Source organism: Ambystoma mexicanum, chromosome 12, assembly GCF_040938575.1.
Source record: "Ambystoma mexicanum isolate Mex_15411 chromosome 12, UKY_AmexF1_1, whole genome shotgun sequence".
Taxonomy (NCBI): domain Eukaryota; kingdom Metazoa; phylum Chordata; class Amphibia; order Caudata; family Ambystomatidae; genus Ambystoma; species Ambystoma mexicanum.
This window is the reverse complement of record NC_090936.1, coordinates 35535927-35553196: the sequence shown is the minus strand read 5'-3', so window position 1 is coordinate 35553196 and position 17270 is coordinate 35535927. Positions and strand designations below refer to the sequence as shown.

Here is a 17270-nt window from a genome sequence, read left to right as displayed (position 1 = left end):
CCATAGAAAAGAATTGAAAATACCATGTTGGCATAACGTTTTTCAGGGTGATGGGGGAAAGGAAGGCAGAAACAGTCCCCTCTCTGCCTCCAAAACCCCCATAAAAGACCCTGATCATGAAAACAACATTTTTAAAGGAGCTTAACACATTTACGCTATCACTGTTCAAGTCAAGGGACTTGGAAAACGAGACCCGGGGCATTGCACGCACTTATTGCTCAACTGGTTGCTCAACCGGTCAGAATAGATCCCGGTTTCAGTTCTGGAAACCGTGCCCACCCCTGCCACCTATTTCCTAAGCAAACCGATTCAGTGCACATTCGCAGAGAAGTTTCGGTTCCCGAGATGGTGGCCATCTCGTTCTCGCTGTCTGTTATCTCTGTGCATTGAGAAACTGTTTGGAGGGAAACTGGATTTTTGGCCATGTTTCACATTGCAAATTTCCTCTTTTGCTAATGCTAATTGAGGCTCATTTCTTGAAGTGTCACTTCTATGCAATTGACTTGTGTCTTGTAAATGTGTTGATCCTTATGGAACTGCTAGAAGAGGCAACCAAGTAACGTCTCTGAATTGTTTGAGGGAGAATATTGTGGGATGGTAACTGCTAGAAGAGGCAACCAAGTAACGTCTCTGAATTGTTTGAGGGAGAATAGGTGGGATGGTAACTGCTAGAAGAGGCAACCGAGAAACGTCTCTGAATTGTTTGAGGGAGAATAGGTGGGATGGTAACTGCTAGAAGAGGCAACCGAGAAACGTCTCTGAATTGTTTGAGGGAGAATAGGTGGGATGGTAACTGCTAGAAGAGGCAACCGAGAAACGTCTCTGAATTGTTTGATGGAGAATAGGTGGGATGGTAACTGCTAGAAGAGGCAACCGAGAAACGTCTCTGAATTGTTTGAGGGAGAATAGGTGGGATGGTAACTGCTAGAAGAGGCAACCGAGTAACATCTCTGAATTGTTTGAGGGAGAATATTGTGGGATGGTAACTGCTAGAAGAGGCAACCGAGTAACGTCTCTGAATTGTTTGAGGGAGAATATTGTGGGATGGTAACTGCTAGAAGAGGCAACCGAGTAACGTCTCTGAATTGTTTGAGGGAGAATATTGTGGGATGGTGACTGCTAGAAGAGGCAACCGAGTAACGTCTCAGAATTGTTTGAGGGAGAATAGGTGGGATGGTAACTGCTAGAAGAGGCAACCGAGTAACGTCTCTGAATTGTTTGATGGAGAATAGGTGGGATGGTAACTGCTAGAAGAGGCAACCGAGAAACGTCTCTGAATTGTTTGAGGGAGAATAGGTGGGATGGTAACTGCTAGAAGAGGCAACCGAGAAACGTCTCTGAATTGTTTGATGGAGAATAGGTGGGATGGTAACTGCTAGAAGAGGCAACCGAGTAACGTCTCTGAATTGTTTGATGGAGAATAGGTGGGATGGTAACTGCTAGAAGAGGCAACCGAGTAACGTCTCTGAATTGTTTGATGGAGAATAGGTGGGATGGTAACTGCTAGAAGAGGCAACCGAGAAACGTCTCTGAATTGTTTGAGGGAGAATAGGTGGGATGGTAACTGCTAGAAGAGGCAACCGAGAAACGTCTCTGAATTGTTTGATGGAGAATAGGTGGGATGGTAACTGCTAGAAGAGGCAACCGAGAAACGTCTCTGAATTGTTTGAGGGAGAATAGGTGGGATGGTAACTGCTAGAAGAGGCAACCGAGTAACATCTCTGAATTGTTTGAGGGAGAATATTGTGGGATGGTAACTGCTAGAAGAGGCAACCGAGTAACGTCTCTGAATTGTTTGAGGGAGAATATTGTGGGATGGTAACTGCTAGAAGAGGCAATCGAGTAACGTCTCTGAATTGTTTGAGGGAGAATATTGTGGGATGGTAACTGCTAGAAGAGGCAACCGAGTAACGTCTCTGAATTGTTTGAGGGAGAATAGGTGGGATGGTAACTGCTAGAAGAGGCAACCAAGTAACGTCTCTGAATTGTTTGATGGAGAATAGGTGGGATGGTAACTGCTAGAAGAGGCAACCGAGAAACGTCTCTGAATTGTTTGAGGGAGAATAGGTGGGATGGTAACTGCTAGAAGAGGCAACCGAGAAACGTCTCTGAATTGTTTGATGGAGAATAGGTGGGATGGTAACTGCTAGAAGAGGCAACCGAGAAACGTCTCTGAATTGTTTGAGGGAGAATAGGTGGGATGGTAACTGCTAGAAGAGGCAACCGAGTAACGTCTCTGAATTGTTTGAGGGAGAATATTGTGGGATGGTAACTGCTAGAAGAGGCAACCGAGTAACGTCTCTGAATTGTTTGAGGGAGAATATTGTGGGATGGTAACTGCTAGAAGAGGCAACCGAGTAACGTCTCTGAATTGTTTGAGGGAGAATATTGTGGGATGGTGACTGCTAGAAGAGGCAACCGAGTAACGTCTCTGAATTGTTTGAGGGAGAATATTGTGGGATGAGAACAGCCAGTAATGATTTAACCTTCTGAGTGCCCTTCACTCTCCAAGTGCAAGAACAATAACAAGAAGTAAGTGTGCCAGAGTAGAGTGCCTTGAGACATCCTCTGCCTATGTTATCAAGCTGCTTAGACAAATTAAACCATACTTTTCTTCTGATCACTGCTCCTCTTTGGCTACAGCACCTGTTAACTCTCAACTTGACTATTGTAACAGTCTCCACATCCAAACATAATCTGAAAAGCCTCCAAACTGGAGGCAGTAAGAGCTGTCTGCAATCTGGGCCTATGGGACCACGCCTCAGACTAAAAATACCATGCATTGGCTATCAGTCAGCCAACGCATCACTAATGAAATGCTCACTCTGGTGTACAAATGCATGGCTGACAAGTCTCCTCGGTACCTCAAGAACTGGTTGTCTAAGGCCACTACGGGGCGTACTCTTCGCTCCAGTAGGGCCAATAAACATTTTGTACCTAGACACAATCTGAAACATTTTGGTGGCACCTGTTTTCAAGTGTATGCTCCAACTTTATGGAACTCTCTTGCCCCTAAAAATTGGGACTCTTCCTTGTGTCTCTAGCTTCAAGAGAGCATTAAAAACACACATTTTTAATTCCAACAATTAGTTTTTCTTCCCTTGTCCGCCTGTTCCCTGGCTCGATCTCCCTTCTTCTTGTTTGAACAGGGTTCTGTCTTCCTGCGCACTGAGGCATTTGGGCGTGTTGCGCATTAATAAAATTCAATAATAATACTAATAGTGGATGACACACAAGACTTGCTGTAACCCTCACCCCCGAATGAGGGCACCTTGCGGCGTAACAAGACCATCTGTTAGGGGGTAAATACATATTTCCCAAACGCCAGGAAAGGTGGTGTGGGTTTAAAATGCTTGGAGAAAAAAAACTTCCAACTGAGAGGTGGAAGCGAATTAGTCATTTCAGCCAAGTTGCACACAGCGGAGTACTACCCAGTATCCATCACTGCATGTTCACCTGCAGTTCAGAACCAGATGGGCAATGCATTGTGGGTATGCAAGTCTGGACATTATTTACTGCTGATTGTGAACTACTGCCATCTTTGTTTTCCAGTGTGTGGTGGACCGCCCTCCCCCCCTTCCGTCACCTCCAGTGTGCAGTGGAACAATGTACCTTTTATTAATGGTGCAAAGCAACATGTTTCATTCAAACCTTATGCAGAGATTACCCGCAAACTGCAACTAGAGATGGGTCAGGCGCGTCCCACCAGATTGTTCTGGGGCTTAATAGAAGTCACCACTTAACACCTTGGAGGTTCGATTAGCCTGAAAGGTGTCGCCATCATGCAGAAAGGATACTCTCTATACCCCAATATCGTCCCCCCCTGGCGCTGCCTGCCTTATTGCCCCAAGCGAACTCTGCACTCAAAATTAGAAAGAATGTGTCTCTTGTACCCGGCAACAAGAAAAACTCTAGGAGCAAAATTTCTCCAATCTTGGCAGTATTCTCTCTTTGTTTGTATGATTACAACTGCTCCCACTTTAAGCTTCTTTTGTCTAACATTCAAAATGGTACCTCTGTGAACACTGGTAGAGTTCTGAATGTGTTCTCTTCCTGTTTTTAGCCTGCTTGTACTTCTGTACCTGCTGTTTAATGACTATTTTTATGTCCACTGATTTTTCTGTAAATTTCATGCTAGGCGCCACAAAGCTAGCTGTCGATTACTGCGCTCCAGATACAATTTAATCTATCTAATCCCAGAATGTGGAGCAAAATCCAATCGAAACTAATTCTGAATGGGAATTAAACCCATGAAAACATTCCTAAACTAATCTCCCCAAAAACTTCATCCAATGACTTTGACTTCCTGACTCCTTCCCAACCTGCAAAGCTGGTAACGAACAGCAAAATTCAGCAAATCCTAGAAAATATGCTCAAAGCTGTGTTGTGTAATCACCAGATATGGCACCATGCATCCATACAAAGCCCGCAGGACGGATTGATTGCATCTCTGTCAAAGGGGTGATTCTATAGCAATAAAACCCAATCCGGAGAGCTGGATCGAGTGGTAACAGCCCGGGGCCCAAGTTATAGGCCTAAACATAGCGAGGGCCTTAAAAATGGGCCCTTGCCCCATTACCGCCTGATCCAGCCCACCGGATCAGATTGAATTGCTATTAGCACCCAGAGTTTTCAATCTGAAAGCATTGGGTGGTGACAGCCATGTATTTTGTTTGACTGAATGGACGTGCTCACGGTGTGCCGTCCATTCAAACAAAATACTTACGTAAGATGGTCGCCAAGGAGATCGAAGGCAGGGCTCCATGCGGAGCCCCTCTTCCATTACCACAGTGGTGGGGGGGGGCTGAAGCGGCTGCGGCGGTGGCGCTGCCATTGAAGGATTGATGTGGGGTTGGCAGCGGGAGGGAAGGGACCCGAGACCAGAGGGAAGGGGAGGCAAGGGTGGGGGGAAAAGATGGTGGACGGGTGTGGGCAGCCTACAGGTTGCTCAGAACACAGGCCTGGATCGTGAGATTCAGCCTGTGGTCCAAGCAACTTGATTGGTTGGCTAAGGGGATATGTGTGCTCTGCGATGAAAAGGCCCGAGCACCAGCTTTGATTGGGACGTAATGTCAATTTGTGAATTTTTAAGGAAAGTCATGTTCCACATGTACTTAAGAATGCCTGGGAAGTCCTGAACCATATAAAAGCAATCACAGGTCTCACCATCCCCTGGGATCCAGGGATAGTACTGCTGGGGGACACAAGCGACGGCATACTCCCCCCTTACTGGACACCTGGGTTGCTTATGCGCACATCTCCTAACGGCAGCGAAGATGCGCTAGCCCGGCTTTGGAAGAACCACATAGGCCCATCAATCCCGCTCTGGTGGGCAAAATGCTGGGACACAGTAGTCGCAGAGAAGATCACAGCCCTACGAGCAGGGAATCTGAGCAATTTCCAGAACACCTGGGCCCTATTCATGGACTTCGCAGAACTATTCCCAACCCTCTCCCGCAGTCCCCCACTTACCCGCTGGCTAAGATAATTAAGAGGCCATGAAACGCCACAGCAATAGAACCACCCTCCCCTCCTCACCTTATCACGGACTGAACAGAAGCATACCCTAAAGCCCTCCCACCCCGACCACCAAACTACTAATCTAAGAAACTAGCATACGATGTGTTGTAACAAGAACCTCACAAAATGTCTGATGTACTGTTATATGTTAAAATGCCAATAAAATGTTATATTGAAAACTATGCCTGGGTCTCTCCTTTGTCAAAAAGACATCCTGGAAACGGAAACTGCGCTACTTGTCCTGAAATCTAGATTATTGCAAGTCCTGGATGAGGGACAAACCGCATAGCTTATGTTGCTAGATTTATCCACAGCTTTTGATCTGGTAGATCACACTTTATTAATCACCAAACTTAAGGAAGTAGCCGCTTTTTCAGACCAGGCTGCATTATGGATCAAACTGTTTCTTAGTAACAGACGTTGCAGAGTTTGCAGCGAGGTGGCTGAGGCAATGCCAGCACCACTGTACTGTGGGGTACCCCAGGGGGGCATGCATTTCGCAGTTCCTTTCTTTTTTTAAAAACTTTTCTTTATTGGCAAGAGGTAGCAGCTGGCACATTACAGGTTACAACAATAACACACATTTCATATTTGAAGCTTGAATGATAAAGCACAAATTCTACAGAAGGTCTCATATGAACATAAAAGCAGGTAGATTACAATAGAGCCATTCATCATGTAGTTTGATCGGTCCCCAGATCGGGAGAGGGGGGAGACGACAGAAGTTCCAGGTCCACCCTGCGGTTCAGGTAGCTACAAAACTCTGTCCATATGTTTTTAGTCCGAGCATTACTAGGCAACAAGTTGATGTAGTCTTCCTCACAAGATTGTGTCCAGGTAAGGGCTCTGAGCCACATTTCTAGAGAAGGGGGGGATCTGCGCTTCCAACATTGCAGGATGCATTTCTTGGCCACTATCGCAGCCACATTCAGAAACCTAGCTACCCGTTTCGCCTCAGCCCCCTCCCAGAGCCCAAACAGAAGAGACAGGGGGTCAGGGTGGACACGGTACCCCACCATCTCGGAGAGGGCTCTAAGCACTGCCTCCCAGAACGGGGTCAATGCCCCACAAGACCAGAACATGTAAGCGTGGTCCGCCTCGTTGGATCTACATCTCTGGCAGGGGTGGGAGTGATCCGTGCAAATTTCCCAACCGCCTAAGGAGTGTAATACAGGCGATTGAGTAGCTTGTATTGAACACATCTAACTCTGGAATTGAGGGAAACCTTGAGGGTATGCATGCACATTTTGGTCCACACATCGTCAGTGATGTCTATTCCCAGGTCCCGGCTCCAAGCATCCCGAACAGTGTGGGGGGGTTCTACAGCTCGTGCCATCATCATTCTATACAGGGAGGACACAATGCCCCTACCCCCAGCGGAGTTAGCAATGTAGCAGATCTCAGGGGACTCCGGGGGTTCATCCGGATACGAAGGCCACATGTCTTGGACTGCCGCCCTGAGTCGAAGGTATTGCAGCAGCACCAGTGAGGACTTGGAGTGCCCTGGCTTCCACGTGTGTGGGGTGATACATTTCCCATCGGGGAACAGGTCGGAGAGTGACCTGTATCCCAAGTCCGACCAGTGACGCATAAGAAGCTTATCTTGTGTGGGGGTGAGGCCAGGGAACGACCATAGGGGAAGCCATTTGTAATACGGGGGGGGAGTCAGAGTAAGGCATCAGAACCTGCCGCCACGCCCTGATAGTAGAGGCCACTGGGTCAGCAGGGGCGTCCGAGCGATACGAGTGAAAAAGGATCAAGGACATGACATTTACCTCCCCGGTCGCGAGGATCTCCAGCTTAACATGCGGGGGGGGGGTCCTGGTGATGGTACCAGTACGTAGCGTGCTGAGCCTGAGCAGCTGTCCAATACTGGGTGAGATTAGGTGCATTGAAGCCACCCTTCTCATAAGGTAGAGTCATATGTAGCCACTTCCTACACACGGCACCGGAATGCCATAGAAAGCGGGCGCACCCCGCGTGCAGGTCCACAAAGTACTGTTTCCCAGGCCAAAGTGGAACGTTATCAAATATGTATAGGAGCTTTGGAACTATGATCATTTTTATAAGGGACAGTCTCCCTGATAGGGAGAGGGGGAGGTTACACCATCTTTTCATCTTGGTATCAGCATATTGCGCGGCAGCCCCATAGTTAACAGGCAATAAAGAGGATTTCGAGAGGGACACCTGGACCCCCAGGTATTTGATGCCCTCAGCGGCCCACTTCAGCGGAAATTCGCATGCAGGTTGGGGAGTTGCAGGTGTGAGTGGAAAGATTTCTGATTTAGTGTAATTTATGGTGAAGCCCGAGAATGTGCCAATTTTGATTATTTCACGAATGATCGGGTCTAGGTGGACTGAAGGGTCTCTAATGTATAGAAGCACGTCGTCCGCATATAGTGATATAATTTCAGGGCTGTCCCGCAGGCGAATCCCTTTGCGTACGTGGTTGTTTCTTACACTATCCGCCATGGGCTCGATAGCCATCGCGAACAACCGGGGAGAAAATGGGCATCCTTGACGCGTCCCTCTGTGGAGGGTGAAGGGAGTTGACAGATGAGAGTTAACCAGGACTCTGGCCACGGAGTTAGTATATAGCAGCTTAATGCAGGACATCATATATGGGCCGATCCCCATCCTCTCCAGCACCGCCCACAGGTATTGCCACGAGACCATGTCGAACGCTTTTTGGGCATCTAGCGTCACGGCCACAGCGTTGGCGTTGGGGTCAATTCTAGAGATGACATTGAACAGACGTCGAATGTTTAAGGCAGTGGAACGGGCAGGGACAAAACCACTTTGGTCTGGGTGAATCAGATATTTCATGATGGGGAGGAACCTCTTTGCTATGATTTTGGTGAAGATTTTGGTATCGGTATTGATGAGGGACAGAGGTCTATAGGAGCCATACTCATCTAGAGGTTTACCCGGCTTGGGGAGCACAGTGATGACAGCCTCGCGCAGGGACCGGGGGAGGGTAGCGAGACGCAGCGACTCATCCCAAACCTTGTGAAGCCGTGGGGCAAGAAGGGCAACATGCTCTTGATAGAACTCGGCGGTTAGGCCGTCCGGACCGGGAGCTTTACCTTTAGGGAGGGCCGAAATGACAGCGGTGATCTCATCAAGGGTGAAGGGTACATCTAGTTGTTCTTTAGTGGCTAGAGATATAAGGGACATTGGGATGCGGTCGAGGAGGGCGTCCAAATCCTGCGGGCTGTGCTCTCGTTGCTGGGCATAGAGGGTTGCATAGAAATCTGCGAAGGTCTCCAGAATGGGCCGGTCAGACCAATGACGCACTCCGTCATTGCCGATGATACTATCAATCCGGGCTCTACCTCCCTCGGTCCGGACAAGGCGGGCAAGGGTGCGACCCGGCCTCTCTCCCTCACCATACTTTCGGGCCGTAATGGGTCGGGCAAGGTATCTTATCTCGCTGAGGGCAAAGGACTCAAACGCGTCTAGTTCAGTTCTTATCTGTGCAAGCTTAGGTGGAGAGGGGGTGGTCGCGTACTCGCGCTCCAGCTCCCCAAGTCGGGACTCAGAACGGCGCAAAGAGTTTCTAATGTCTTTCAGGACCCCAGCCTCCCTGGAGGTACACATGCCCCTGATGAAAACCTTAAAGGCCTCCCATCTTACCCCATCTGTCGTGTCGTGGCGTTTATTATTATCAAAAAACGAGGTAATATCTGCGAGGATGTCGGCCCTGAAGACAACATCATGCAGTGCATCTGACTTAAACCGCCAGTTAGAGTGCTGGGGGAGGGCCGAGTGCAAAGCAATGTCCAATGTGATCGGGGAGTGATCGGATAATGTGCGCGGCAGAATCTGTGTGGTAAGTGTTTTGCCCAAGAGCCCCGCAGAGAGAAGGAAAAGATCAATCCTGGAATGGCTGTCATGGACAGAGGAGTAAAATGTAAACTCTTTTGACATTGGGTGAAGTGCTCTCCAGGCATCTACCAGACCGGCAGTGAGCATGTGTGCTTGGAGGCGGCGAGCGGCCCTGGACATTGTTCTGGGTGCGGCCCCAGCGCTGTCCAATTCGGAGTCTAGAATGAGATTCATGCCCCCCCCCCAGATGATAGGAACCCAGACATATCCTACGAGGATGTCAAGGATGTGATCAAAAAATTCAGGTGCATCTATGTACGGGGCATATGTGTTGACCAGAAGGCATTCTGTATTAGCAAGGAAACAGTGGAGGATCACGTATCTACCCTGGTCATCTATATGGCTGGTGCGCAGGGAGAATTCCAAGGACTTGTGTATCAGGGTGAGGACACCTCTGGACTGTGAGGAGAACACCGTGTAGTATTTGTTGGGGCCCCATGCCGGGCGAGAGAGGACGAGAGATGAGCGAGTGCATGGGTTTCTTGCAAGAGGAGTATTTTGACCCCGTGCCTCTGGGCATAAGCAGTGATCCTGCGTGCCTTTGTGAAGTTGCTGAGCCCTCTGATATTCCAAGACATTAGCCTAATAGCCATTCAGTAGCATTTTAGGGGGGATCAGAGTAATGTGTGACATAATTTGTTGAACAAGTGTCGGCCACCAAAACAGTGGCCCGCTGCTTCGCACCAAAAGCTACCACTACCTCGCCATTTTTGTTATAACATCCCCCAACTGCACCCCCCCCCCCCCACCCTCACTGCCTCCCCCAACACAGCAGTGCCCAAAATCCCACCCAAAGGTCTAAGGCGCTTGTGCCAAACCCAACAGGGCAAGGCCTGCCCACACACCCAACTGGGGCGCAACCCGTGAACATAACAAGCCAAACTCGGCGTTGCAACTGCAGCGGGGGTCGCTGCTGCCGTGGGCCCATTTGAAATGGTTGAACGGTGGAATACACTGAGTAACGTGCAGCGGTAAATATGTTAAGTTTAGAGGAGACACCTTAGTAGAGTACGGTAAACAGAGGGTATAGAAATAGAGGATCCCAGGCTTGGTCCAATATACCGCAAATCATACAACTGTAACCCATATTGCGTTTCATGAGACTTCACAACAAGTTACGACAAGCAATGAATACACAAGCGAAAGGATACATGAGATAACAAGGAAAATGCAAATGACAAGCGTGGCATTGGTACACTAGAAGATTCAGGCAATGGGTGCAAGGCAGGCTAGCTCAACCCTCATCCACAGAGTCACCTGCCGGACCTAGGACCGGAATATGGGACTCAATAAATTTCACCGCCTCCTCAGGGACCGTGAAAAAGTACAATTTATTAAGGTGGGTGAGCTTCAGCCTTGCAGGGAACAACATGGCGTATTCCACTTTCCTCTCTCTAAGCAGTTTTTTCACACCATTGAATTGTCTGCGCTCCGTTTGGACGTTGACCGAGAAGTCGGGAAAGATACGGATAGTCTGAGACTCAAGTTTCAGTTCCCCCTTTTCTCGGGCCAAACGTAGAATGTGATCTCTATCCCTGAAGCTGAGAACCTTAGCGATAATAGGTCTAGGGAAATCACCCGGCTTGGGGCGTGGGGCCAGTGAACGATGGGCGCGTTCGATAGTAAAGAACGGGGAGAGTTGAGGATCACCCAGGAGGTCCCTCAGAAGGGTCTCGACTGCGAGTTCCATTTTGCCTTTGAGGGCTGCCTCCGGGACCCCCACAATGCGGATATTGTTCCTGCGGGATCTGGACTCCAAGTTGTCACACTTCGCCTTGACCTGCTTCATATCTCGCACCAAGTCAGAGACCGTGTTTTGGAGCACGTATACCGCATCCTCATTGGCCCCGATCCTGGTCTCGGCCTCAATCAGCCTAGTGCCATGCTGATCCACTTTAGTGCGTAGTGAGGCAACACTGGCATTTATATCATCTAATTTTTCATGAAATGATGCAAAGTTTTTGGCCATAGACTCCATCAGTGTTGTAAGGTCCGGCTGAGGAGAGCTTGAGGGTGCATCCGGATCGTCTTGAGGCAGGGCAGCTCCACCCTGATCCTGCTTAGCAAGTGATTTGGCATACTTGTCCATTGCTCCAGCTTTGTTGGCCCCACGAGCCTTGCCGGACATGTTCGGGGGCACACTGAGATCAGCAGGGCGGATCTTGTAGTTAGTCAGCAGTATGCCTCGGGGCCTTAGGGAGGGTCTTCGGCTCCCGACCAGCACTGGGCCGGCGAATGTGTAGGGGTAGGGGCGAAGAGTACCCCTAGCAGGTGTGTTTCAGGGCGCTGGGCCCACCTTGAGGGGGCCGGCAATGTGTCCCAAACGGCAATATAACAAGGGAGGGATAGTGTCAGGCGGAGCACGCCACAGAGCCAGGAGAGTCTCAGGCAGACGGTGCCAGCAATGCAGGGCCGCACAGTCAAGGGGCGCCTAGTGAACCCAGGACGCCAGCGGATAGTTGCGCATTTTGGGGAGAAGAGGATGATGGAACGCCCAGAGTCTCAACAGCACCACCCAAGTGGGTCGACCGCAGCCGGTGGATATAGGCAGTCTCCAACTGGGTGTAGTACGCAGCAATCTAGGCCCCCAAACTCCTCACCTTCAAGTATTAGGCTCAGTCAAGGAATGTAGATAGCAGTCCGGGCGGGAGTGGGGCTCCAATTAGAGGCGGGAGCCCGACCACAGGGCCCCAGCAGGGGAGTCGCGTAGGCCCCGACGCAGCCGTCCAGCCCAAGCAGCGCCCTCGGGGCCGGGGACGCCGGCAATGGAACTGCCAGGCAGATATGGTGGGGTGTTGTCGTTGTAGGGGGCCGCTCCAGCAGCCCCCGCGATCTGACGGATCAGTTCCACCAGCCAGAGGGTCGATGTCGCCGCCACTGCAGTCACAGAGGGGCGAGCCGGAGAGGGGAGCCGCACCGGCAGGCCGCAAGCCCAGACGCACCACTCCACAGGGAGAGTGGGGGCGTGAAGGGAAGCGCCGCCCAGCAGCAAAGGAAGATCAAGTCCAAGGCGGGGCGGGCAGCGAAGAGGGTAAGCCCGGTGCTCCAAGCAGCAGGACACCGCACAGGCAGGTGAGTGAGCCGGGCTGGCAGTCTGCGTTGTAGAGCGGTCTCCCGCAGAAGGCAGGGGGGACGGCCGCAGCCGGACCACGCGGCACAGGAGGCCTCAGCCCTCGGGCGCCGAGCGCGGATGCGGAGCGGCTACAAAGCTCCGATTTCGCCCCAAAAAAGATCAGGATGAAGTAAAAGCGGTGAGCAGCACAATGCTCGGGTTCGCAGCGCCAGATGATGAACGGGACCGCTGATTCAGGCGGATTTTCAGCCGACGGGCCACGGAGCGGTAAAGCTAGGCAGCCATCTTGCGGGCTGCTCAACAGCGCCCCCCTCGCAGTTCCTTTCTGCATTCTTTTGGAGGAGAAAGGTTTTGGATTCACTAATTATGCAGCCGGCACGCAGTGTGCCATCACACTTTCTGGAAACTATGATGATGATTTTAAAAACATGAATTTGGCCTATGATTTGATTCAAGCAGGGATGGTAGAAAATGGCCTAGCGCCTAATAAAGAAAAAACGGAACTGATGGTTGTTGGCACGGAAATGAAAGTGCTAAAACTGGGAGCAGGTTATAGGCACTTCTTGGTGGCAGGCTGTGAAATCGAAACAAAAAAGAAAGCCAAAACCCTTGGGATCTATTTAGATCAACATTTGAATATTCATGCCCAAGTGAGCCGCCTGGTTTCCTCCAGCACATAGTGTAGTAAGTTGCTAGCGCAACTTCGTCCATGCATATCCCGAGTTAACTGTGAGACGGTGGGCAGAGCAATTGCATGCTACAAAACTGACCTCTGTAGTGGCCTAGTGGTAGGTATAGATAAATCAGAATATGCTAGGCTGCAAATCATGCAAAATAGCGCAGTCAGGGTCCTCACTGCCCTCAGTAGGAGGGACCATGTTTTGGATGCTAGACGCAACCTACACTGGCGCCCCATCGAGGCCAGGATGCTACCAAATGCACCAATTAACTCATGATCCCCAACTGCGCTCTCCTCCAGGCTACCAGATGCACCAATCAAGTCAAGATCCCCAACTGCGCTCTCACCCAAGCTACTAGATGGGCCTTGGAATGCTGTTCCACCAGACTTGAGAGAACTGAGTTCTACTGCTCGGTTCAGAACAAAGGTGACTCTGATCCGCCAAACCCTTAGAAAGCTCCTCATTGCAGCTCTTCCATGGGAATCTCTGGAGCGTCAAGGACTCTTGTCAAACTATGATGCAGCTGGCCCCTGGCCCCGAATTCAATTATCGAGATTCAGTCCTCAGTAGACACCGGTGGAATGGCAACCGCGGCCTGTCGGGCATAATTGGTGTATTTGTGCAGTGCAAAGTGACTTTGCACTGACTTTGCACCAATGCAAAGTCACTTTGCACTGCAAAAATACACTTTGCATCGCTCTGTGAATCAGGGTGTTTGTTGGCAGTGCAAAGTGACTTTACACCAGTGCAAAAAGTCATAGTCCTAAACATCTGGAGAGGCACAGGTTGCAGACCTCCTCCCCTGTCTTAAACCAATGATACCAGAAATCGCAATCGTGGCTTAAATCGCATGATTTTAACAAACTTTGAGGTGCTCTCAACCCTTGCCTATTGCCATCAAACACCGTTCTGGAGCTGGTAGGATAGCTCAGTGGGTTGAGTGCTCGCTGCTGTGATCTGTAGGTCGCAGGTTCGAATCCCGGAAAGGAGAACTCAGCCTTTCATCCTTCCGAGGTCAATAAATGTGTACCAACTTCGTTTGGGGGATATTGTATGTAAATATGTTATCTATAAAGCGCTTTGGCAAAAGCGCTATATAAACAAATTCTCTGAGCTTCGTGGGAATTCTCTTTCCCAGTGACGCCCCATATTGCAGAAGGTCACTTCACGACTCTGGAACACTGGCTGCTCTCCAGATCTTGAAAGAATAAGCAGGAGGGTGCATCAGAGTTGCTGGTATTCAGAGAGGCCGTGTTTCGTCAAACCCTGTCTGTCAAATGTTCAACAACCACATTAAAGAAGCGCTGGCGTGCCGGTGAAGTGTGGGTTTTTACACCAGTCCACTTTTGCACTTTCTGTACTATCTGCCCAGTTCTCCTGAGTGTTACTTTGGGGTAGCGCTTGAGTAAGATCATGACCTACAGGCACCTTTGCTGGCACTGGTATAGTGAGGGGATAGCTCATGAGTTAAGCGCTCACCTCAGACACTGGGTCAGCCTGCGCTTTGGCATGGCCGATCCAATCTTTTGTCCTTCTGCAGTCGATAAATTGAGTTCCCCTACATTTGGTAATAATAAATCCTGTTATTACAGCGCTTAGAAGAGTGAGGAATCCGGCATGAAGAGCTACATAGGGATACAATTATTATTATTCAGAAAGGCTGGCTTTCCAGATAATTTGGGAAAAGGTCTGATCCTGCTCCTTCTAAACTCTCAATGGTAAAACCCAAGAGCCAATGGGCCGGTCATTTCTAAAAGATCTATTGAGCAAATTGGCTCCTTCATTTCAGTATGCTGTAATTTCATACGTTTGCCTCACTTTACGCTCACTGGATAGATCAACAAATGGGCGCATTAATCCTTCCGAAAGCTTGCGAATTGGAGCTGTAGCATACAATCTATGGCAAATGATTTAATATTACTCTTGAATATAGAAATTAATTAAATGGCACTGGAAATCTTCTTTGCATAAAGAATGGCTATGACCAAATATGTAAACTGTAATCGTACCTCATGGAAGTATTCTTTTTCATCTAAAATCGGGGATGGGACCGACGAATCAAACAGTGGTGCGCAATCTATGCCACTCCAAATGTCTACTACAACTCCCATCAGCCCTAGGCAGTACAGGCAATGGTGAGGGATCATGGGATTCGTAGTCCAAAACATTTCGTGAGGCACAGGTTTCATACCCCTGAATTAGAAGGGGGCACAGACCGAACAATAAAAATAAATTAATAAAAAATGAGATTTTCTGGTTTAAACCTGCGTTCAGACACCACCATCTGAACCTCGAGAAGCGCATCCCAGAAATGTCTCCCGATGCGCGCGGTCCAATATTCTCTTATTCATCGCCATCTCTTGCTATTCAGAAGTTTCTCAAGGGAATTGAAGTCGACGATCCTGTCCCCAACTTCTGGGAGGATGACGCTTGTCCAGCAGCGGTGGTGATGCGCCCTCCCAAGGTTGGGGCATATCCTGTCCTACTATGAAACCTAGTCTTCCCAGCACATCATCTCAACATCCTTTCACCCCACTCCAGGCCTTTAATAGGTGTACCATGTGACATCCGTCCTTTCTGCACGGCCAGAACGTATCACAAATAAGGTCAACGTTCCTGGTGAAAATCAATGAATACAAAACAGTATACATTTTGATGAATTAATATCAAGTAGTTTGAAATTGCATGGTTGGAAATCATTCACAAAGACTCATCAAACCCCAAGCTTGGGGCAAGAGACCCGCTTGTGCAAATACTAGTATCCCATTTCAGATAGATGCAGTATCCAGTTAAATAAAATAGTGCACAATGCTTAATTTCACAAAGCGAGTGCCTCAATGTTATGGTGCAAGCCCTTCTTCGTGAAATGTGAGTGTAGAATAGGGATTTCAGATAACAATCCACACATGCCACAAAACCACTGAGCAATGCATTGTGGGTATGCAAATTAGTTGAATGCTAATGCACGATATTTGCTAGTTTGTTAAATGGCCTTGTCTACTGTCCCAAAGCAAAATGCAAGAATGTTTTGATTCTTTCAGTGTCAGCAAAATACAAGGTAAGGATTCTAAAATGCCATACCATTAAAAAAAACATGTAGACACGGGTACGACTGCCCTCTAGCTGGTATTGAAACTCACACACTTTCCTTACAGGTGGGGTCCCCAACCATGGCTCGCCATTTGTTTTAGACTACATCTCACATCACCCTCAACCAGCATTGTCAATGGCGAGGGATCATGGGAGTTGTAGTCCGTGGCATCTGGAAAGCCAAAGGTGCAAACCTGTGCCTTACAGTGCACAGGTACTGAAACTGATTGTCAATTCAGAAATGTCACCAAGAATCTCTCATTTAATTCTAACTGCAAATATATGCCTGTAGGGGCAAGCTGCCTCTGTGTTTGCTGCAAATCTATTTCCCCTCCACTGTGCCGGTCATAACCCTCACTTTGCCACCCTCCCAAGGCCACCTACCCCTCTCACGCCAGCCTCAACATTCCTATACAAAAACACTACAAATAAAAAATAATGGAAAACAAAAAATACCAGTCCTTCAAAAATGAATACAAAACCTTTATGTATTTATTTATTTAATTTAGCATTTATTTCAGCGCACAAAGCCCTCAGACATCTAGGCGCTAGTTAAAAAAAAGTGCATGGTACATTGGCGAAGCACATTAAGCACATAAAACAAATGCACAAGTTTAAATGTTCTGCAATATGTCCCTGGACATGTGAAAGGTGAGAAAAGGGCACTGCTGAACTCGCCCCCTGCGACGCCCCCTGGAGGACTCGAAGGTACTGCCCCACCCAGTGAGGCGTTCGGCGCGCGCAGGTACTCACCTGCACTGACTGGATTCCTATGAGGGTTATGAGCTCCACGCAATGATGCCCGCGGAGGGTCCCCATGCCCCGGGGCGAGGGGCCGAGCTGCACGTGCCTGGCGGGCTCCGAGGGAAAGCAGAAGTGGCGCCTCGGCGCTGCCCAGGGCCAGGCCAGCGAAGAGATGACGCAGCAGGCTCAGGGAGATCACTTCCGGCCCTTATCTGCTGAGGGCGAGCACGGCTCCAAGAGGGGAACCCAAAAAAGCTGAGGCAGGCAGGACAAGG

The 17270-nt window shown here is 49.2% G+C and overlaps 1 protein-coding gene across 3 annotated transcripts in view; it reads right to left on the bottom strand.

Annotated features, from left to right (window-relative positions):
* Positions 1-17270, bottom strand: part of TFEC (transcription factor EC) — a 245196-nt gene that overhangs the window by 125806 nt on the left and 102120 nt on the right. Inside the window, exon 1 of one of the 3 annotated variants that reach the window (XM_069627886.1) lies at positions 17005-17128. The exons of the other annotated variants lie outside the window; for them this stretch is intronic. Coding sequence (XP_069483987.1) covers positions 17005-17070 — 66 coding nt within the window. The 5' untranslated portion in view covers positions 17071-17128. Of the gene's footprint in view, positions 1-17004; positions 17129-17270 lie in introns of those variants that run through there. 3 annotated transcript variants of the gene reach the window in all.